The 22415-nt window shown below is 31.8% G+C and overlaps 1 protein-coding gene across 1 annotated transcript in view; it reads right to left on the bottom strand.

The window, feature by feature from the left end:
- Positions 1–998: 998 nt before the first annotated feature.
- LOC143052595 (uncharacterized) overlaps positions 999–22415 on the bottom strand; it is a 52738-nt gene continuing 31321 nt past the window's right edge. Inside the window, exons 1-8 of the mRNA XM_076225658.1 lie at positions 13384–13650; positions 12102–12119; positions 6297–6332; positions 5594–5770; positions 4962–5059; positions 3950–4043; positions 2512–2743; positions 999–1054 (exon numbers count right to left, since the gene is read on the bottom strand). Coding sequence (XP_076081773.1) covers positions 1045–1054; positions 2512–2743; positions 3950–4043; positions 4962–5059; positions 5594–5770; positions 6297–6332; positions 12102–12119; positions 13384–13444 — 726 coding nt within the window. The 5' untranslated portion in view covers positions 13445–13650 and the 3' untranslated portion in view covers positions 999–1044. Of the gene's footprint in view, positions 1055–2511; positions 2744–3949; positions 4044–4961; positions 5060–5593; positions 5771–6296; positions 6333–12101; positions 12120–13383 lie in introns of the transcript that reaches the window.

The following is a 22415-nucleotide window of genomic DNA, read 5'->3' on the forward strand; positions in this document are numbered from 1 at the left end:
TTTTGGTTTTTTTTTCTTCCTTTTTTGGTCTGAATGTATATCTCTCTTTATGTTTTCGGTGTAGTTTCATTTAACTGATCTTTATGGAACATTTCAACTTGCAAAAGTGTGAAATTGAAAAAAGAAAAAGATCCATTTAGATAATATAAAGAGCAGTTTTAAAAGTCACAGGATATATAACAATTGTTGATTTTTGATGTCAGTTGATGCAATTAATCATCAATCCCAGAGATATGATATTGACCGAGGCCAACGGCCCTCTTGGGTAGATCTTCGATCCATAAATCCCCTTTCATATCTGTGAATATCATATCTGTATATCTGGGTTTGATAAATCTTAGTATCAATCTCAAGTATTGACCTGATTAAAAGTCAATTATTGGATAATGTTTAACTTTCAAATGCCATCAACTCTTTATTCTTCTTCTTCCGAATACGGGAGTAGACTCCTTGGTAGGAGTGTAAAACTTCCCGGAACCTGTGTGCTATGTACATATGGACTTAATTTAAAATAATATGACGAAGAAAAATCATTAACAATAACATATATACATTATGTACAGTGGCTTTGTAGTTTAATAAGTTGTTGTGGATCCTTCAAATGTTATAGTAGATATGCCACTTTTGAAGGATTCCAGGGTGTCAGACATACCTATTGCTTCAGGTAGTGAGTTCCAGTCCGAAATAGTGCGAGGATAAAAAGAAAATTTATAGACATCTTTATTTGTTGATATTTGCCTAAATTTATGTTTCCCCCTAGTACGTCTATCAGATATTATTAAATTGTCCTTATTCATGTTGTTATTAAGCACTTAGAAAAATACAGGAAAATTTTATAGCACGATCTGCGTCGTGTTAATATTGAAACGAATTTGCCATCTTTAACATCATGTTTTAGAAGATGTCCATAAATAATTCAGGCATGTCCTGTAACTTTATATTCATGATGGGAGATGAAACAGCAAAACAATTACATAATGGATTTTGTTATATTTTATTTTCACAACTACATGTACTAAACTGTTTTCCACTCTGTTCTTGACATCAGTTGATCCTATAATAAAGAAAATCGCTAATGAGTATTATATATTTATTTCTAAATTTCATAGCAGAAAAGATTAAAAAAAAAAAAAAAATTCTGCAGCATGATTTTCATTTATGTGTTATTTTTTACCTTTAAAAAACACATTAGACCGCAGCCATGAAAATGCAGCAGAATGTTTAAAAACTGAAGTTGTGTGTGTTTATTTCATTTGCATGTTTGCTTTATTTTCAGAATATTAATCCTTTTTTTATATAACAAATGCAGCAGAATTTGTCAAACCAGGAGTCTTGTGTATTTTGCTTGATTGCTCCGATGTTCAGAATATGAATCCTTTTTTTTTATATAACAAATGCAGCAGAATTTGTCAACACAGAAGTCGTGTGTATTTTGCATGTTTGCTTTGTTGTTCAGAATATTTATCTTTTTATTTTTATATAACAAGACCAATTTGATATTCACTTATCTCAGACTTATTATACCTATTATGAATGAAAGGAGTAGGTCCGGTAAGGGCCGATTTCGGCCTCAATTTTCAAGTTCATCTAACGAAAGATTTTAGACACTTTCTAAACACTTATGTGTCTATTTCATTTGATTCAATTAGTTAATGTGGAAGATTTTAACTTACTAAGTCATTTAAAACGCCCCGATTCAAGCTTAAATATGAAAAATCTATCAAATATGCCAAAAATCGTCATTTTTCATATGGTTTTTGTCAAAAATGAAAGTGGCCGCATCCGTGTTCATCCTCAACCTTTATATATATTATGTATTATCATCAAATACAACTTACATTTTAATATTATGAATGAACACGAATGCGGACACTTTCATTTCAGACGGAAACCTTATAAAATTTAACTAAAATGCTACAATTGTGAAGATTTCAGTAATTTAGCATGACTTAATGATGCTAGTACCCGATATATGTGCATTGTGTCGTCAAAAGCAGCCCATATTTATGTAGCAGAAGCATTCTACTTTGCAATAAATATCTAAACGATTACATTTTCACAATTTTCTAAAACTGCTATATTTTGAGGCCAAAAAGGGGTCTTACTGAACCTACTCCTTTGTCACATACGATACAACGTGAAAATGTTGCCAATGCCAATCACATTTTCATAGAAGACTCCAACTGATCATAAAAGGTCATTTAAAGCTCAAATCATGTCAATAACAAATATAAGATGAAGTCTGAGTCAGCATATTACCGCCATCTAAAAAAATATCCAATTTACCAAAAAGGAGATCCATGATTGATTAATAATTTAGCTTAATATGTATCTTAAGTATTGCTCTGTTAATTTATGATATCAATTTAAAATTCCAGATATTTAGAATTTAACCCGCATACATGTTTATGTTTAATCTACTTTTCAAATTTATTTGTTTCTATACTTTGTTTGATGTGCACAATTTCCAATAATATTATCAAATAAAGGAAGTAAAGATAAAATATTCACCTCAATTCACAAACGAAGTCGTCCAGTTTGGTATCGCATAAATTTTTAGGGTTTGGTAACCAAAAATCATAAAACGGGAATGCCTGTACACAAGATCCTGCTGCGGGGTTATCTATTACGCTTTGTGGTACATTGTCAAACCAGTTTTCATACTGGTTTGTCTGTGTTGTATTACCTGAGGGCCAACTATAATTCCCACCATTAATCGACTCTAATCCTATCCACAAAAAATCTATATAAACAAAAATTGAATAAAAGTATCATCTATTTACTGGTTATATATTTACCATATTACAATTCATGTTCAAAATAGAGGGATGTTTCAAAATAAGATATGATATCTTTTCATTTCCATTTGTTTTATATTAAACGTTTCCCATCAAGTCATGTTAAGTATATTGTATGAATTGAAAAAGAGTGGGACAATCAGGATTACCAAATAAGTTGCCATTTGCAGGACGATGTTGCTTTTCCGTATAATATACATACTACAAAGTAAGCTTTTAGATCGTCCATCAAACATGGTCTTATGTGAATGCTACCTAAGAAATTTCGGATTTCAACTGTTCTTCAATAAATTATCACAAATAAAGAGAAGGAGATCCCTATTGGTATTAAGGTCACTACATACTAAAAGGTCATGGTAAAAAGTACAATAAATAGCCCGAATAAGTGCAGCTTAGTTGTGTCCAGTTGTTCAACCTCACGTTATATCCATACTTGAATGTATGGTAACATATAAATTAAGACGACAGTAGTATACCGCTGTTCGAAATTCATACATCGATTGAGAAAAAAAACTCGGGTTACAAACTAAAACCGAGGGAAATAAATCAAAAAGGACGATTCCTGTTCATTTTGAGGTCTCCACATTCAAGGTAAAGGATAAAATAGACATATGTGAGCAAAATAATTATTTACGGATTTATAAAATACTACACATGATTTGCAAACTTACTTAAACATATTGTCTTATTTCAAGAGGATGATCTAATTTTGTTTAAACTCACTGAGTATAAGTGTTTTATACTAAGAAGATACTAGAAATAGTATTGTGTTGACCAATTTTTCTGTCAAAAATCATAACCGAGCGTAAAAAGGGGGATTCTGCACGGAAGAACGCAAATTGAAATTGCCATTTCACGATGAACGCACGATTACAAAGGTCTTGCACGTTGGTTTTATTTTACCGATTTCACAAAACACGGTGAATAACGAACCTTGTTCACGACTGCCCGTAATATAAAAATGACAAAACGAAAATAGCCCTTTACCACCCTCATAACCGAATTAATATCGAAAAGCAATCTCTGCAGAGTTGTCGATCATTAAGAGAGAGAGAGCAACGTTCGATAACTCTATATAAGAGATTGATCGAAGAGCACGTGATAATTGTTTCGGTTCGTGGTGAACATACTAAAAAAATAGATATGCTTACCTATTTCTAAGTTATTCATAGTCTCTAAAAGGAACTGGTCTTCCTCCTGGTTGTTAATTTCGATGAGGGTTGAACATATGTTGGTACAGTATGCCTTCAATAATGTATAAAACGTTATATAAATCATAGCATTTAGACAAAAACAATACATATAGTACAATCTTCTTTCATGAATGTATTCTGATTAGAAATTAATCAGTATCATATGTAGCTTTTATGACTGACTATGCGGTATTGGCTTTGCTCACTGTTAAAGGCCGTACAGTGACCTATAGTTGTTAATTTCTTTGTCATATTGGTCTCTTGTGGAGAGTTGTCTCATTGACAATTATAACACATCTACTTTTATATATTTTACAGTTAGAATATGTTACTTGTATGAAGTCGGCCTCATTCGAATAAAGTAACAAACCATTCAAGATATTTATCAAGCATATCTCGAATGACAGCAATACACAACCAATTTGTTTAGTAGTAACTTGCAATCCCTTTGAACCAAGAGCAAATAACAAAAACGGTGACGTTTGTGCACATTGAATGACTTCTTGATAAACAAATGCTTTTTTTAATTGATGGTTTGACGGCCATTTAATAACTGTATCTTTACCTTTAATTTTCCAATGAAATATTGGATGGTTAAACATGTTTCTTTGTTTTGTAAAATGTACTCATAGAAACATACACGTGTTATAACAATTTATAGCTTACAGTATAATAACAATGATTACCTTTGCTTGACTATAATTACTCTTAGTAAAATTGTTAAATAAGTTTCTTTGTTTTGTAAAATGTTTACATTGTCATATCGGGGCCTTTTATAACTTAATATGCGGTATGGGCTTTGCTCATTGTTGAAGGCCGTACGGTGACCTATAGTTGTTAATGTCTGTGTCATTGTGGCCTCTTGTAGACAGTTGTCTCATTGGCAATCATACCACATCTTCTTTTTATATCGTAGAAAACAGATACATGTTATATCAAATTTTCTATTACACTATATAACAATGATTACCTTTGCTTGACTATAATTACTTTTAGTAAAATTGTTAAATAAGTATAAAGACCCATCGAATGACTGGATATTTGGCTCCCCGATGTTATCAGGAATACCTTGAAAAAAAGTAAAATCAGAGTATTTGTGATACAAAAATAAATGAAAACACAAGATGTTCTGCTTGATTTCTGATAGGAAATCCAAACCAAGTGCAGATCAAATTCAAAATGTTTTTTTGTGGGCATCATATTTTGTAAGTTTGGATTAAAGGAAAATGTTTGTCTTTAATATGCGATTGCTAACTATGCAAGGCCCAAAAATGACAAATGATGAACATTTCAAATAAGAAAATTTATTTATGTACAAAATAATAAACGGATAATAAATTATATACAGCAAAACACACGACTGAATTACCTTTGTCACCTCTCCTTTTATCTTGAATTGTGGTAAACAATAATTTCATAAGAGCAAAATATGAAAGTACGTACTTGAAACGAGTTTGTTTAGGGCACAGCTGATTGGGAAGTTTTCTTTCTTTGTTAAGGACCCATCGGTGGCCTTCTATTGCTTCATTTTAAACCTAATAATGTCGAATGCCAAAACACTTGTTAAATATGTATAAAAAAATATTAAGATACATTTCTTACAATATGCATTTTGCTGACTCCACTGCCCCGAGTCTAAACATACAATAGAATCATTCCCCCATAGGGTATATCCATTCGAGCAGGATAGATGTGCCTCAGCGCCTACAGTATTGTCTCCTACATCAATGTATATACTCGCATTACCACAATTTCTAATCTGTGGATCGTTACATGTGACTGCAACAAAATATTGAAAATTACTAAAATAATAGAAAGCACCTTTCAGTGACCAGGGAAATCCAAAGTAACAAAAAAAGTTTACTATAATTCTGAATAGTTATACTTCTATGAATTTTGTATTATTTATACTGACTTTGTATACCGTAAATTCAGTAGTTATTGTATCCATTTATGATTGAAATTTTGTCATTTTAGACTCAAAAGTAAAATTACAAAAATACTGAACTCCGAGGAAAATTCAAAACGAAAAGTCCCTAATCAAATGGCAAAATTAAAGGATAAAACAAATCAAACGAATAGACAACAACTGTCATATTCCTGACTTGGTACAGCCATTTTCAAATGTAGAAAATGGTGGATTGAACCTGGTTTTATAGCGCTTAACCTCTCACTTTTATGAGAGTCGCATCAAATTCCGTTATTTTTAAAACGATGCGATTTTTGTATTTGCTATCCTGAGATATTATGCCAAAAAAATCTAACAAAAAAACTGAACAATTGATATAAGTTCATTAAAACTTACCTTTGTTGGGTTTGGGACCTTTTTTGCATTTTTTACCTGAAATAAAGATATTTGTCAATATAAAAATTAGCAAGTTTACTGAACACTGATGCATGAGTACAAAATAGTTCATTTAAGGATAGATATTGCTAATCAGTAAACCTGTTTAAAGAATAATCATTTTACTACATTGATGGAATGAAAATATTTGGGTTTACTTTTAGAAAAAAACCGTTCACTTGTATTTGACATTTAATCTGAAATTTATTCCTCTCACACAATAGATGTCCTGAATTATATTGGTCCGCAATACAAACTTTCTTTTCTTTACTTTTAAAGTCATGAAAAAATAAGTATGAATAATGCAAAATTTTGAAAATTATTTGTTTCTTGACCTGACAAATTCCTAATGCACGATGCTTGTGCGTGAATTTTTTGGTCATTTTTTAAAATATTTTCTATGTTGAATACATTGCTTACTTATACAAAAAAAAGATGTAGTATGATTGCTTATGAGACAACTGTCCACAAGAGACCAAAATGACACGGAAATTAACAACTATATGTCACCGTACGGCTTTCAACAATGAGCAAAGACCATACCGTATTATCAACTACGAGAAAACTAACGGCCTTATTTATGTACAAAAAATGAACGAAAAACAAATATGTAACATGTAAACAAATGACAACCACTGAATTACAGGCTCTTGACTTGGGACAGGCACATACTAGTACATACATAATATGGTGGGGTTTGTTATTTCTTAGACATTGATTAATTTGTTTATTTATATGTTGAAGTACTTCATGTTCAGGTTAATATGATGATAAACAAAGGTTCCAAAAAAAAATTTATTATGGTCTCACTTTTCATTCATACAAGTAATGACAACTTAATTAGCAAAACACACATTAACTTTTTGTTATACAAGATGATTGTTTAAAAATCTGAAAATATTAGATACATTGTGTCTGATGGTACAAAAATTGTGTTTCATAGATAAAATATATATTACTTACTTTGAATTGCTTGAACAATTAACGCTGCTAGCACTAGTGTTAGTTTATAATATTTGAAAATCATTTTCAATCTACATGACAACTGCTCTATCAGAAAAACTAATAAGATACCTTTACATGTAGGCCCTTTTATATGTGTGCACATAACATATGGTGTTTTCAAAAGTTAAATCACTGCAAGCAAAATTGAGTTTTTTTAAATTTTTATCTGGTTGGCTGCTCTATACAAGAAAAAACCTCGACTTTTCTTCCATCTTCACTTAAGTTGAACATTATTGTATCAGCTTTGATCCAGATCGTTTCACAATAACAAAAACAAAAAAGACATTTTACTGCGTTACTTGTTTTCCGTACATTTTTTTTATCAACGTTAATATGGTTAAAGCGTTTAACACATTTAATATGTAGTTGTTGAACAGAAAGGGCATTTTATATATTTTTATACAAATATGCATTCATTTATATGAATTATTCTATCACAGATTTAAAGTTTTATAATAGTGTATATAACGGACGAGAAAGTCTTAACCTTTGTAATTCACTTTATGAATGTTTACATTACGCAGACTTCTGTGACCTTGTAGTGATCCTCCTCCCAAAAAAATCTCCTTATGAGGATTTTAAACATTTATTGACCAACAATTTTTCTTTGGCATAATGACAGCACGTTTAAAATTAAAGCATAAATTGCTACTTTGTACTTTTTGAATAAAGACAACAGTAGTATATCGCTGTTCAATAGTCAAAATCAGATTTGGCGAAGAAACAAAAATCCGATAGGCAGACAAGATCACATAAACATTAAAAGGAAAACATCGGAACAACAGACACAAACATAGAAACGATGTATTTGATACCAACTGACATATTCCTGACTTGATACCAGACAGGAAATACTGTGGATTTATTAATATTCGTTTGATATCAACTTTCGTTTATTTCGTGTGAACAGGGGCATCACGAATTCAAGTGTTCAACAAATAACAAATGTTCTCAAAGGATGAGTGCAAACAGTACTAAAACCACAAAATTAAATGTCAACAAAAAATTGATACCAACGAAAATAAATGCATCCACAGAAGTATTCATGCAAGCAATACATCCCCACTTACTACAGATCATATCAATCCCTACTTACTACAGATCACATCAATCCCCTCTTACTACAGATCACATCAACTCTCATCATCCGACTCCCCCCCCCCCCAAAAAAAAAAAATTAAACAAACAAAGATAAACAATAGTGAACAACACATGGACGTCTGAATACAAAAAATAACCCCTTCAAAACAAAATGATCTCCTTCTTTCCGGCTCATTATTTTTTTTGGGAGAATATCATTAACGATACCACCTATATTTTGCCGGAATTTGATTTCGTCAAGTATTTTGTCTTCGTTGAGACTTGAATTAAGTTATTTGAAAATTAAGTTATCTTATAAAAGAGGGACGAAAGATACCAAAGGGACAGTCAAACTCATAAATCAAAAACAAACTGACAACGCCATGGCTAAAAATGAAAAAGACAAACAAACAACAGCACACACGACACAACATAGAAAACTAAAGAATAAACAACACGAACCCCACCAAAAACTAGGGGTGATCTCAGGTGCTCCGGAAGGGTAAGCAGATCCTGCTCCACATGCGGCACCCGTCGTGTTGCTTATGTGATAACAAATCCGGTAAATAGTCTAATTCGGTAGGTCACATTCATGAAAGGGAAGGGGATTGTAGTTACGACGTAAGGAACATATCCGATATCATTTGTGAAACGGCTATTCCATAACGGTCAACCAACTCGTGATGGCGTCCGTAAAATTTACGAAGGGATGATTTCACCATTTGGAACTCTTGGTTTAATAGCTTCCTTGTGAGCAGCAACCCTCTATCAAGAAAATCATGATAGGAAATGCAAGCACGGGAATATCGTATCAAATGGGAGATATATACCCCTTATGCAGGTGCTGCTGGAATGTTGCTACTTAGAAATGGAAAGTTCACAATTGGAAAGCTGAAATCATGTCTTTTGTCGTAAAGTTTTGTTTTCAACCGACCCTCTTTGTTAATTTCTAGATGTAAGTCAAGATATGAGGCCGACTTAACTGTATCTGTAGCATCCTGTATCTCTAGCTCGATTGGATAGATGTGTTCCACATAGTCACCAAATTTTGAATTATTTAGTGAAAGAAATGTCGATGACCGACAAGAATGAAAATGGGTACACCTAAAGCCTGAGAGGCAATCCTGTCAGTTAAATTTCATGAAATTTTTTTACGTTAAGCATTTTAACTTTTGTTATATGAAGTCATTTCTGTACCATTGCTTATGTTTGTATTAGCATAGACATTTGTAAACTAAAGGCCCTTTATATCTTGCTGTTCGGTGTGAGCCAAGGCTCCATGTTGAAGACCGTACTTTGACCTATAATGGTTTACTTTTATTAATTTTGACTTGCATGAAAATTTATCTCATTGGCACACACACCACATCTTCTTATAACTCATAACTATAGAGGTAGAACAAGTGATCACATCTTAAAGCAATACGTGACATAGATATCAATATATAAAGACAGGGCCTCGGTTGTCGAGTCATCTAAATAGTTACTAATGTAATCACTAGCCAGTCAACACTGAGGGTGTGAGTTCGAATGCCGTTCGTGTGGGTGCACTCGACTCTAATCTTAATTGACTATGATTGTCATTTTACTTATCGAAGGTCGATTGTTTTCGCCGGGCACTCCTGGGTTCCTCCACCAATTTAAACGGGTCTCCACGAAATATCCCAAAATCAGTGCCTAAAAGTGGCATGAGAAATTACAAGCACCTCCTCTTAGAGCTCCACGAATTCAGACGTTACACGTTCGCATACTAGTTACTGAAATAATTAGGTATTAAGAAATGAGGTACAGTGTAACCTGTGTTATTCGACAGACTAGGGAACTAGAAAAAAATGTATGATAAAGCAGGATTTCGGAATACACATTTTTTTTTCTGCCAGAATAATTATATTTTGGGACCATGCAAATGTGTGGTTAAAGCAGGATGTTGGAATACTCAGGTGTCGGGTTAGGCAGGTTACACTGTATTTCACCTTTATTGTACATATGTACATGTATATGTATTTATTTAAATAAGTTGGCAAGGGAAAGAGGAAAGATTATCAAAACATGTTCCAGGTCATGTGTCCTTAGAAACAAACATTCATGTGTCCTTCGATACAAATGTCCAATACCATCTGTCCTTAGTTATAGGTATAATTTGGATATATATTTGTTCCCCTTGTTTAAGTGTTGTTTGCTGGATGCCAACGAAGAAAAAACTTATAGAGACAATTAATCATGTACGAAGATTCTGAAAAGTAGTTCTAAAGAGAATACGGTGGGAAATTTGAATTTCATTTCGGAAAATAGACATTTTTTATATACAACTTATGTACTTTAATATATAATACTTGCAATTTAGAATCAAACTCTTGATCAGAAAATTGATTTTCGATAAAAACAACATCTGCAGTTTCATTTGTTTCGTTATGTATATTGTTATTTTAAGATTAACATTATTGAGAAATACTTCTTTCTTGAGTACATATGTCACTTGCATTTTGAATTCTCAATAATTATAAATAAAATTGTACATCGTGATAGGTATGGTCGGGACCAGAACCTTTACATATCTACCTTGAAATCTTTTATGAAATAATTGATAAATTAAGGGGCATGTACCTCTGTATGTCTTTAGTGCCCTATGAATGAGTTTATGGTAGAATATTGGAGTACCAAAGTTGAGATAAAATGCATACTCGTTATCGACATTTCAAAATTAAATAAAACGGAACATAAATTGTTCAAATGTTATGTCTTTTACTAGGTCCATACCGCTGCTGGTGGGCTGTTGGTTCCGGATGATTTCATCAGCTCAGTATTCAATAGTTTAATACTGAGCTGATTTATGACTTAATTGTTTTTAAAGGTGCCGTTTAAAAATAATGTCGATAAAATGTTGAACTTAATACAGTGTCAGACACTCATAAAACGCATAGAAATTACAGTTTCCTTATGTGCGGCTTTTGCTTATCTACATAGGAGAACCTCGTATAATACCTGTATTTGCAAGTAAACAGGAATAGAAAAATCAGTTGTGTACAAGTCATTCAAAATCATATTGTTAATTGTCTGAACGTTCCTTCCTTAGATCATGTACATGAATAGTTTATAATTATAATTTGAGCATCCACAGTAACGTACACAGAAACGTCTTTATCAGAATAGTTAATTAACTTGTTATAACGATAACTGCCATATTTTTGCCTAACAATAAGTAGAAAATTGTAGCCTAACGATATGTGGCACATTCGTGGCTATCGATAAGTGACCCATTGTTGCCTAATGATAAGGAGCATATTGTGGCCTATCGATAGTTTGTATAGTATATCACATCGTTGCCTAAGGTAATTTGTATATTGTCAAACGATAAGAAGCACATTGATGTGAAACGATAAAATAGAAATAACATATCAAGAATTAATGTAAATAAAAAAAAAATTAGAACCTTGTCACATTTGGAATCTAATATCAATTGTTTAACACAATTGTTAACTGCATTAATGGGATAAATAACTCCAATGTCTAGTCCACAGACTTAATTCAAAGTGCATTTTGGAAAGGAAAAAAGTCATCAAATGAATTGGTAATATGTTTGAAAATTGCGATAAATTTCCTAATTACCTATTTGTCAAATTGTTCACAATAACAGAGTAATATCAGATAAACATAAACACTTGTAAGGTAAAATTAACGTACCTTCTTTGCATCTTTTACCTGAAACGAATAACATATTTTTACAGATATCATTAAGTTTGACGTACACCGTATGACATAGTTCCCTTCATTGGTAAATATTGATAATCGGTAAAATATTCAGATTGGTCAAACTATTGTTGCCAAAGACGTTGCACATAGACGGTGTGAGATGCATGCACAGGAAAATAGATAGTTTCTTGCATTGAGTACTTTATTTAATTTAAAGTCATTAAAAGAATAAATAATCCAAAAATATAAATTTATTATGAAAATCGCCATAATGCTTTAATGCAAATAATTGTGCTCACCTGTTCAACTTAGAACAGTGTTTTACAATTTTCAATTTTTGAAGTAATAAGGCTTTTTCAACCTCAGGATTACATTACCTTAGCTGTATTTGACAAAACTTTTTAATAAAATTGAGAATGGAAATGGGGAATGTGTCAAAGAGACAACAACCCGACCAAATAAAAAACAACAGCAGAATTTGTGGTCCTCAATACTCTTCAAAAATTGTTGTAAAACTATATGTAGATGAGTTGCACAGTTCAAAAAACATCATTTAAAAAAAAAAAAAAACATATTAGAAGATTTGACAAAAGACTAAATCAGATGTAAATGTAGTTCCATAAATTTTTTCTAGATGTAAAATGTTGTAATTGAAAATATTTAGGGTTAAAATTTCATTGAAAATATCCGTATTAACATTACACTTAATATAAAAAAGAAGATGTGGTATGATTGTCAACGAGACAACTCTCCACAAGAGACCAAAATGACAGCAAATTTAAAAACATTGTGTCTCATGATATCAATAGTTTGATTCGCAAATAAAAGATATATCTGCTTTGAATTGGAGGACAATTGAAAGTAACTAATTTTTTTTACATAAATAAGGCCGTTAGATTTCACGTTTGAATTGTTTTACATTGTCTTATCGGGGCCTTTTATAGCTGACTATGCAGTATGGGCTTTGCTCATTGTTGAAGGCCGTACGGTGACCTATAGTTGTTAATGTCTGTGTCATTTTGGTTTTTTGTGGATAGTTGTCTCATTGGCAATCATACCACATCTTCCTTTTTATATAACATAAGTGTGATAGTGAATTTCAAAAGATACATAACTTACTTTGAATTTGTTGAACAATAAAACGCCTCTAACACAAGTGAAATTATGACTGAACAAATAAAAGATATATCTTCTTTGAATGAGTTGAACAAAAAAAAATGCCTCTAACACATGTGATAATATGACTTCATAAATTAAAGATATATCTACTTACTTTGAATTGATTGAACAATTAACGCTACTAGCACTAGTGTTAGTATATAGTATCGGAACATCCTTTTCAATCTATATGACAACAGGTCTATCCAAATATTTTGTAAGAAATCTTTACATGTAGGCTCTTATATATGCGTGCACATAACCAGACACGTTTTCATAGAAATTTTTATTTGCATTTTCCTATTATTCTGATTTGCTACTTGATACATGATGACGGTAGACTTTTTTCCATCTTCACTGAAGTGGAACAGTACTGCATCAACTTTGATTAAGGTCGTTAAACATACATGTACAACTAAAGAACATATTTTTACAGTGCAATCAACTTTACGGTGTCCTTTATTTTCCGTTCATGTTTTCAACATGTTTTCAACATTTTAAATAAGAAGATAACTGTATTGTATTTTAAGCTCTGACGGCATCAATTGGGGATTTGATGGTCGCAAATTAAGTTTACTGGCGACGCGTAAGCTTTTTCATATTGAAGAATTTGCTACAATACAACTGTCTGGACACAAGAAAGACCATACTTTTCTCTTTTTTGACTATACTGGTCTGTATACATGTCTACTATTCTGGTTTTTAGACTGCACTTGACCCACCAATGCATATAAAATTTGAAATAAAATTCAAGAAAAAACAAAATGAATACTCAAGTTGGTGTTTTTGGTAAGAATATTGATCACTTGTCACACCTAATCACAAAAATCCTTGTCGTGATGGATAGTTTTAGAAAAATTCTACTTTTTAAACAAATTTTTAACCCAAATATGGAAATTTCAATTAACCATGCAGTGCCGCAGACAGGAAAAGAAGTATAGACTCATGAAAAATGAACATTTTGTGAAAATCTTTTTACCAAAAGTTCATTTTATACATATATGCTACCTAAATGTCAACAATTGAGCCATAAAAGTAATAACCCTAAAGAAAAACATTACTTTTGTATGTAGCTGTCTCTTCAACTTTGCTATAATTTTCAATAAAACTGTGCTACTAAAATTTTCATCATCAGAAGAAGATTTCATTAAGAAAAAAAAATTCTATGTTCTTTTTATTTGAAAATCATGTATGTAATACCACATGTACCACCAAAATCTCAATTTGACTCAAACTGTTGTGCTTTATATATATTAATACGTTTGAATGGTGTCTAGTATAAAAATGCATAATTATTACATAATTTCAGTTTTTTCAGTGTAACTTGATACCCCATGATTTTTTTCTTTTAAAAAGTTCTTAAATCATGATGTTTTATCATTCTGGGCACACAAAAGTCCACATGAGCTACTTCCTTGCAGGTTGCAGTCTTGTAATTGACAGCTCCATAGGCTTACATGCAAAACAGCTGATCTTTGAAAATAAAAAATGCTACATAGAAAAAAAAATTCATGTTCATATCATATATGTACTAATGTGAAATTGTGATTTAATCAAAAAAAAAGGGGTCTTGCCACGAAGAATAAAAAGTTACGCAATCCTGAAGTCAAAACATTTTTTTTTTCTACTTTCTGTTTGCTATTGATACGAGGCTGCACCACTTCCAGTAAACATGATATCCTTCCACTTTCCTGGATTGATATCCCCAAAAGAGGCAAGATTTTTTTTAAAGTCTATATATACATGATATATGTTTCAATTCAGCATAATCCTATAATCAAACAGAAAAAAATTGAGTTCAGAAAAAAATTCAGAAGAAAATGCACTATTTTGTTTCCCTCCATGTTTTGACATGCACCGGAAACTGGAGTTGTGATACAAGACTGGTACCTTAGGGTGCTATAAACAGTTTCGTATAAAAAAACTAGGGGTTATTCCCCGACTTAAAATAACCATGGAGGGAAATCCCTGTTTATTTACTCAATTGGTGAAAAAGTATCATGTTTTTTGTATTTGATTGTAAAAATTAGTTAATTAGCTTTCAATTAAAACAGGTTGAATGATTGAAATAATTTTAAAAATTATATTAACTTTACATGTTTTGAGGGGAGACAACACTGTAAACATCCAGTTTTTTTGGCAGTGAAAATTGAAAACTTATTTGCAGCCACTGTAGCTCTTTTCGGAGCAGGAAACCGTACCCTGAAACAAGATTTTTTTGAAAGGCCAGGTAAAAACCTACAAATTTCATACAGTTTTGATTATGTAAAATGTGCATGGATCATGTCTTCATGGGTGTGCACATGACCTGGTTTCAAGTTTTTTATGTTCAAATTAGACCTTTTTTTCCCCCATGTTCATTGGATGGAATATTTTTAATATATTAAAAGTACACATTATTTTTATTTCATTATAAACTAGAGAACATTCTGATTCCAGTGATATCTAGTTTTATACAAGTATCTTTATTAATCAGTCCACCACTAAGGGTCACTTATGCATGGTCCCTCAAAATGTGACGTCATAGAAAAAAACTGTTGATTGCACCCTTAAAGGGACAAATATATATTATAGTGATGTTTTCGTATAGAAATGTGTACGCGAATGGAGTAAAACAATTCTGAAAAATATTGTACGGCACGTATACTTTAATTCAAAAGCATCAGTTTGGTATATTTAATGCAAATATTACAGATTTGTACATAGCAACCAGAAATAAGAAAACTAGACTCTGCACGAATATTGAAGTTTTTTTCATCTTTTTGTGACGTCATGATATTTTATTCAATCTCTCATATATATATATTTGGAACCAAAAGTTGCACATGCAAAGTGTAGATTTTTTCTACTTTGACCTATACTTCTGATCAGTGTGACATAAATTTTAATTCATTGTAATATATATTTGGTACTTTTTAAAGTCATAAAGGTACAAGTGCCATTCCTAAGAAAAACACTATTTCCATATTTTTCTCAACTCAGCTATAACTTAGTTCACATAATACTAGGGACAAAATATACTTCAAGTAACTTTATTCATGCTTATTTCATAGTTTTTATTCTATTTATTCAAAAGAAACCCTATTTTATGATTTATTTTTTTTCTAAAACTGATGAAAATGGGATACAGGAAATATTGGAGTTTGCTGGTTAAACTGTTTGCCACTGGCCAATATGCCAGTACTACGCAACATGAAAAAAGAGCTGTATTTTCACTATTCGTGGTCACAATCCTTAAAGTCAGACATCATTTTAATCGGTATAGTGTACAGATTCAGAAAAGCTAAGAAATTTTAATATATCGCATATAAAGTTTTGCCTTAAGGGTGCTATAAACAGTTTCGTATAAAAAAAACTAGGGGTTATTCCCCGACTTAAAATAACCATGGAGGGAAACCCCTGTTTATTTACTCAATTGGTAAAAAAGTATCATGTTTTTTGTATTTGATTGTAAAAGTTAGTTAATTAGCTTTCAATTAAAACAGGTTGAATGATTGAAATAATTTTAAAAATTATATTAACTTTACATGTTTTGAGGGGAGACAACACTGTAAACATCCAGTTTTTTTGGCAGTGAAAATTGAAAACTTATTTGCAGCCACTGTAGCTCTTTTCGGAGCAGGAAACCGTACCCTGAAACAAGATTTTTTTGAAAGGCCAGGTAAAAACCTACAAATTTCATACAGTTTTGATTATGTAAAATGTGCATGGATCATGTCTTCATGGGTGTGCACATGACCTGGTTTCAAGTTTTTTATGTTCAAATTAGACCTTTTTTTTCCCCATGTTCATTGGATGGAATATTTTTAATATATTAAAAGTACACATTATTTTTATTTCATTATAAACTAGAGAACATTCTGATTCCAGTGATATCTAGTTTTATACAAGTATCTTTATTAATCAGTCCACCACTAAGGGTCACTTATGCATGGTCCCTCAAAATGTGACGTCATAGAAAAAAACTGTTGATTGCACCCTTAAAGTCAAAATCCTGATATACAAATTGTTCTCCGATAAACACAACATCTGCAGTTACATTTTAATCCCACGTAATGAGTTATACATGTTTTATTTTTGCTTAACATGAAAAATTTTGAGAAAAACAACTTCCGTGTGAACATCTGTCTTCTGCATTATATAATAATAAAGTAAAGTTTACTTCGTGCTATTGAATCGATAGTGAAGATCGTCATCTGAAACTTTTACAATTTCTGATTTAATTTACATTGTGGGTGCGTTTATGGTTGAGAATTAAGTAAACAAGCTTTCAAAGAATGGATATCCGTTATTGATTTAGAAAATATAAAATAAAGTCGCTCCGGACGCACAAAAATTAAGTGTTTGTGTCATGTACTGACATCGCTAATGGACTGTTGGTTCTCATCAGCTCATTAGTCAGTCTTTTGGTCCTGAAATGATTGCTGAAAAACGTAAAACTAAAATACCGAGATAATTTAAGAAAGGGGAAATCCCTTATAGACGTTATCAACCAATATAACAGATAAAAAAACAACTGTTGTATTTATCACTGAAAATAAAATACACTTTTAAAGTCATTCACTCTAAAATTACTATGTTAAAAAATTGGTCCAACAAAAACAAATATTTGGCATTTGCCAACACAGTCGAAATGATCCCAAACATTACTTATTCTTTTTATTGTACAAATTCTGACTCAATGATTAAACAAACAAAAATCAAGTCCAGTCTCTTTTGAGCAATTTCATAGCTCAGATCACGAGAAAGCTATCGCGTAATTACGAGAAAACATTCGCGGTTCAACGAGATAATTATCGCATAATTACGAGATAAAACAATCATCATCGAGTAATTACGCAATAGTTTTCTTGTAATTACGCGATAGCGTTTGTTAATACGCGATGATTATCACGTAATTACGCGATTAAAAAAATGATTATCTCGTAATAACGTGATAATTATCTCATAATTACAAAATAAAAACTTTTTATCTCGTAATTTCGCGATAGTTTTCATGTAATTATGCTATGATTATCCTGTAATTACGAGATAAAAATCTTATCTCGTAATTATGTGATAGATTTCTCGTAATTACGCGATAATTATCCCGTTATAACGCGATAAATCTCTCGTGATTACGCTATCATTTTCTTTTAATTACGTGATCATTTTTTTTTTATTTGTGACCCTAAAAGGCTAAAAAATATTCAAAAATATTTGGCATTTGGTACGTTGTAAATATTTAATGGAGGACAATCAATAATATGTAATTATAACTGTTTATTTTGGTTTTATTTATAGTGTTTGTTTACCATAAATGTAATATCAATGGTTTTAACATAGATGTAATACCCATGGGTCATCTATGGTATTACTTTGTCGTATGACCCCCTTGTATTATTTACTACTTGCTTTCTTAACACAAAGATAAGATACGGGTGTTCAGATATTTCTGGTTTCAAGTCTGTCTTTTGTCAAAACTCAATGTTCTGTGAGGATAAATTCTTGCATGGAAACCAGTACTAACGTGACGTCATAATGCATAAGCTATCAAACACAGGAGTTTTTTGTAGATCAATTCCTTTTCATTTACTTCAGATTTCAACCTCGTGAATAAATGTTTCGTGAAAAGTCAAAATGAAATGAAGAAATATGATTATTACAATATATTGAAATTGATTTGCTTCAATGGATTACATACTATATATATAGGTATTTACTAATCTTTGTACTTGTGTACTCCACTGTGTAAATAACCGCACCAGACACAGTCCAAATGAGTAAAGCGGACCTAACATGGCGGTCTAAATACACTGTTTAACAGATTCCACTTCTATGTTGAAAAGTAAATAAATACTATTCTTTTGTCCATCACATTAAATCGTTTTTGAAAAGTGAATATATTTACAATTTAAACCCGAATCGATAATTAACGTTTTATTCTGCAATTATATGTATATGATACAGTTAAGATAAATAAAACTTGTGTTAATCGACCATGCAATACAATACACATCACGGCCGACACTCGGCTAACCGAGAGATTGGTCGGTTAATCTATATTGAGTATGCGGCTATATCGGCGGTTGGTCTGTTAATCGGGTTGGCTAAAGTCTGTTAATCAGGTGTTATCGAGAAAATCATTGAAGGTTCAGCATGTTTCATTGTATAACTTTCTAAATATATTTTCATCATAAAAAGTATTCATGTCTACCAAAACAATTCAATGTACTGAATTCAGTGGTGTAATTATTATTTTTCTAGCTTCGATGTACGATCTATAAAATGAAAAGGCGGGTTACTCATCAATAAATTTATACACATTTTACACACATAAAATGTACACAAAATGACACATTGGTTAAATTTACTTGCATTCAATATTTTGAACATCGAAAAAAGAATAGCATTGTGTTTGTAAACCATATTAATATCATTGTGTGAAAAATCTACACGAAAATCTGTATTTTGGTGACATAAATCAATCTTTATTTAAAACCTGGTCTGTTAATGGGTCGGATGTATAAAACCCGGTCTGTTAATTGGTCTGTTAAGAGTTATGAAAGGCAATAAAAGTATAATTTTATTGCTATATGGGGTGTTATCGGATTAAATGAGTAGGCTCAAGACGAGCGGCTAAAATATACGAAAACAACACACGAGCAATGAAACATAACATATACGGAAACAACACGTGAAATTAAAAATTGATAAAAATGGTTTCAAAAATTGTAATATTAAAGTAATATTGATTTCATCCAAGAATGATCGCATAAATATCATGTTGATTCTGTTTAATTGTCATGAATGACACAAATTTGTCATCTACATTGGTAACCAGTATATAAATCAGAGATAAAAGAGGGACGAAAGATACCAAAGGGACAGTCAAACTCATAAATCTAAAACAAACTGACAACGCCATGGCTAAAAATGATAAAGACAAACAAACAACAGCACACACGACACAACATAGAAAACTAAAGAATAAACAACACGAACCCCACAAAAAACTAGGGGTGATCTCAGGTGCTCAGGAAGGGTAAGCAGATCCTGCTCCGCATGCGATAAACGTCGTAATGTAACTAAACATCAGTAAGTAAATTATATTGGGATGACAAAATATGAAAAATAAAGAAAGAATAATGAGTAAGATAAATAAAATGTAGAAAAAAATGACATAACAATTTAAAGAATACAGAAATAAACAATACCCCAATCCGGACCCTCGTGGTATACACGAGAATCTGGATGGAAACGCAAAATATAGAATAATATATAAGGACAGTAGAGAGTTATACATTGCTAAAAACGAGAGAAAAATCATACTTCTTTAAGAATACACACATGAAACACCGATGGCTGTTGAAACAGTAACGGCTTGCGATGTACTTATATTGGTGACAAATTCTAGAAGTTTACACGCGGACAACTATGGTGGCAGGTTAATGCCATTTTGCGTTTTAGCGCTTTAGCGTTTTCGCCTTACATATTCTATATGTCGAAAACGCGAAATTGCGAAGTCAAAAACGCGAAACCGATTTCTCGATCGACTTCGCGATTTCGCCTTTTCGCGATTTCGCGTTTTCGCCCTATAGAATATGAAAGGCGAAAACGCGAAATGGACTTCACCGGCCACCATAGACAACTGTAGTTCTCCTCTGCACTTATGTAGAAAGGAACTAAACGCAATAAAATGAATTGAAACTTAAAATAACCAAATGTAGCTGCATTCGCTCCTTTCCTTTTACTTCTTTAGAGTGATTTGTAAACAACATATGATTAAGTAATAGAAGAAAAGAACCAATTGGATGATGCTGATGAATTAGGGTTTAACGTCCATGTTCATATGTGAACGAGAACACGTTATATGTACCCTGTGTTGTATTAGAAAGACACTTTCAGTCGGAATTGAGAACGTGCTACTTCGAACAGACACAAAAAATAAGGCTGATTGAAAACGTCAATAAAACATTAATGCATATTCCAGAGGCCAATCCATATCACGCTATATTGAAGTGACACACACTTCAATAAAATGCAAAAAAAGTCCCCAAAAATGCTCTTTCGAGGATACTGTGGCACCGTAATTGTCATTTTTGTTTACTCAGGAACATCTCATTCTAAAATTTGTCAAGGGTAAAATATAAAGGTAGCACAATTATTCTCGTGGCTAAATAACTCTTAACTGACAAAATTTCAATTGTCCAACCCATTAACAGACTTTATTCCCATAATTTTCACTAAAACGTGGTATTATTCACGTTATTTTACAATTATGAAATATTTACTAATGTCAATTTATTTTTTAGAACCACAGTACTATTTTTTGTCCTTTAAATGATATCTAAATTTGTTTGTTTCGCCTTTTATTAAAAAAATTGCTATGCGTATAAGCATAAATACTACATACTTGCGCGACGCCTTTTAGTTTTACTGAAAACTGCGCAAACTAAGAAAGGTTTTTACAAGTGCAAAATGTTCTATGATAGATACCATTTTGTCAGACACTTTTCTTTTTTTGATTTGGTTCTCATAACATGCCAAAAATCTGTATATTTAATAGAGTTTAACATTAAATTAAGCGTTTTACTCTTAACAGACGTATAACCAACCCGATTAACAGACCAATCGCCCATATAGCCGCATACTCAATATAGATTAACCGACCAATCTCTCGGTTAGCCGAGTGTCGGCCGTGCACATGTTAACACGATTTTTATTTTCATTTTTCATTAAACATAACAACCTTTAAGTTATAGATATTTCTGATTTTCCTATCTTGTATTTAATTTTAATTAGTAACAGTTGTCTAGAAATAATCAGTTAAGACATGTGTGACGAGCTTTCGTCTAACCCTATCTAAGACATAAGTCTTATATGTGTGACGATCTTTCGTCTAACCCTATCTAATGCATACACCAGTGGTGCTTTATCCCAAACAGCTTGAATGCCAAATCAGATACGAATTTGAAAAGTAATTACATGTATATCAAAAATCCAAAACATTTGTGTCGATGCTAGTAAAGACTATCTACGCCCGGAGTAGACAAGACCATATATGTCTAGTGGTAAAAAGGTTATATATGACAAGGGGTAGAAAACGCCTAAGTTTTTTCGACAATTAAATATAACATTAACAATAAATTTACTGAAGGTTGGCGT

The sequence above is a fragment of the Mytilus galloprovincialis genome, chromosome 11 (assembly GCF_965363235.1).
Source record: "Mytilus galloprovincialis chromosome 11, xbMytGall1.hap1.1, whole genome shotgun sequence".
Taxonomy (NCBI): Eukaryota; Metazoa; Mollusca; class Bivalvia; order Mytilida; family Mytilidae; genus Mytilus; species Mytilus galloprovincialis.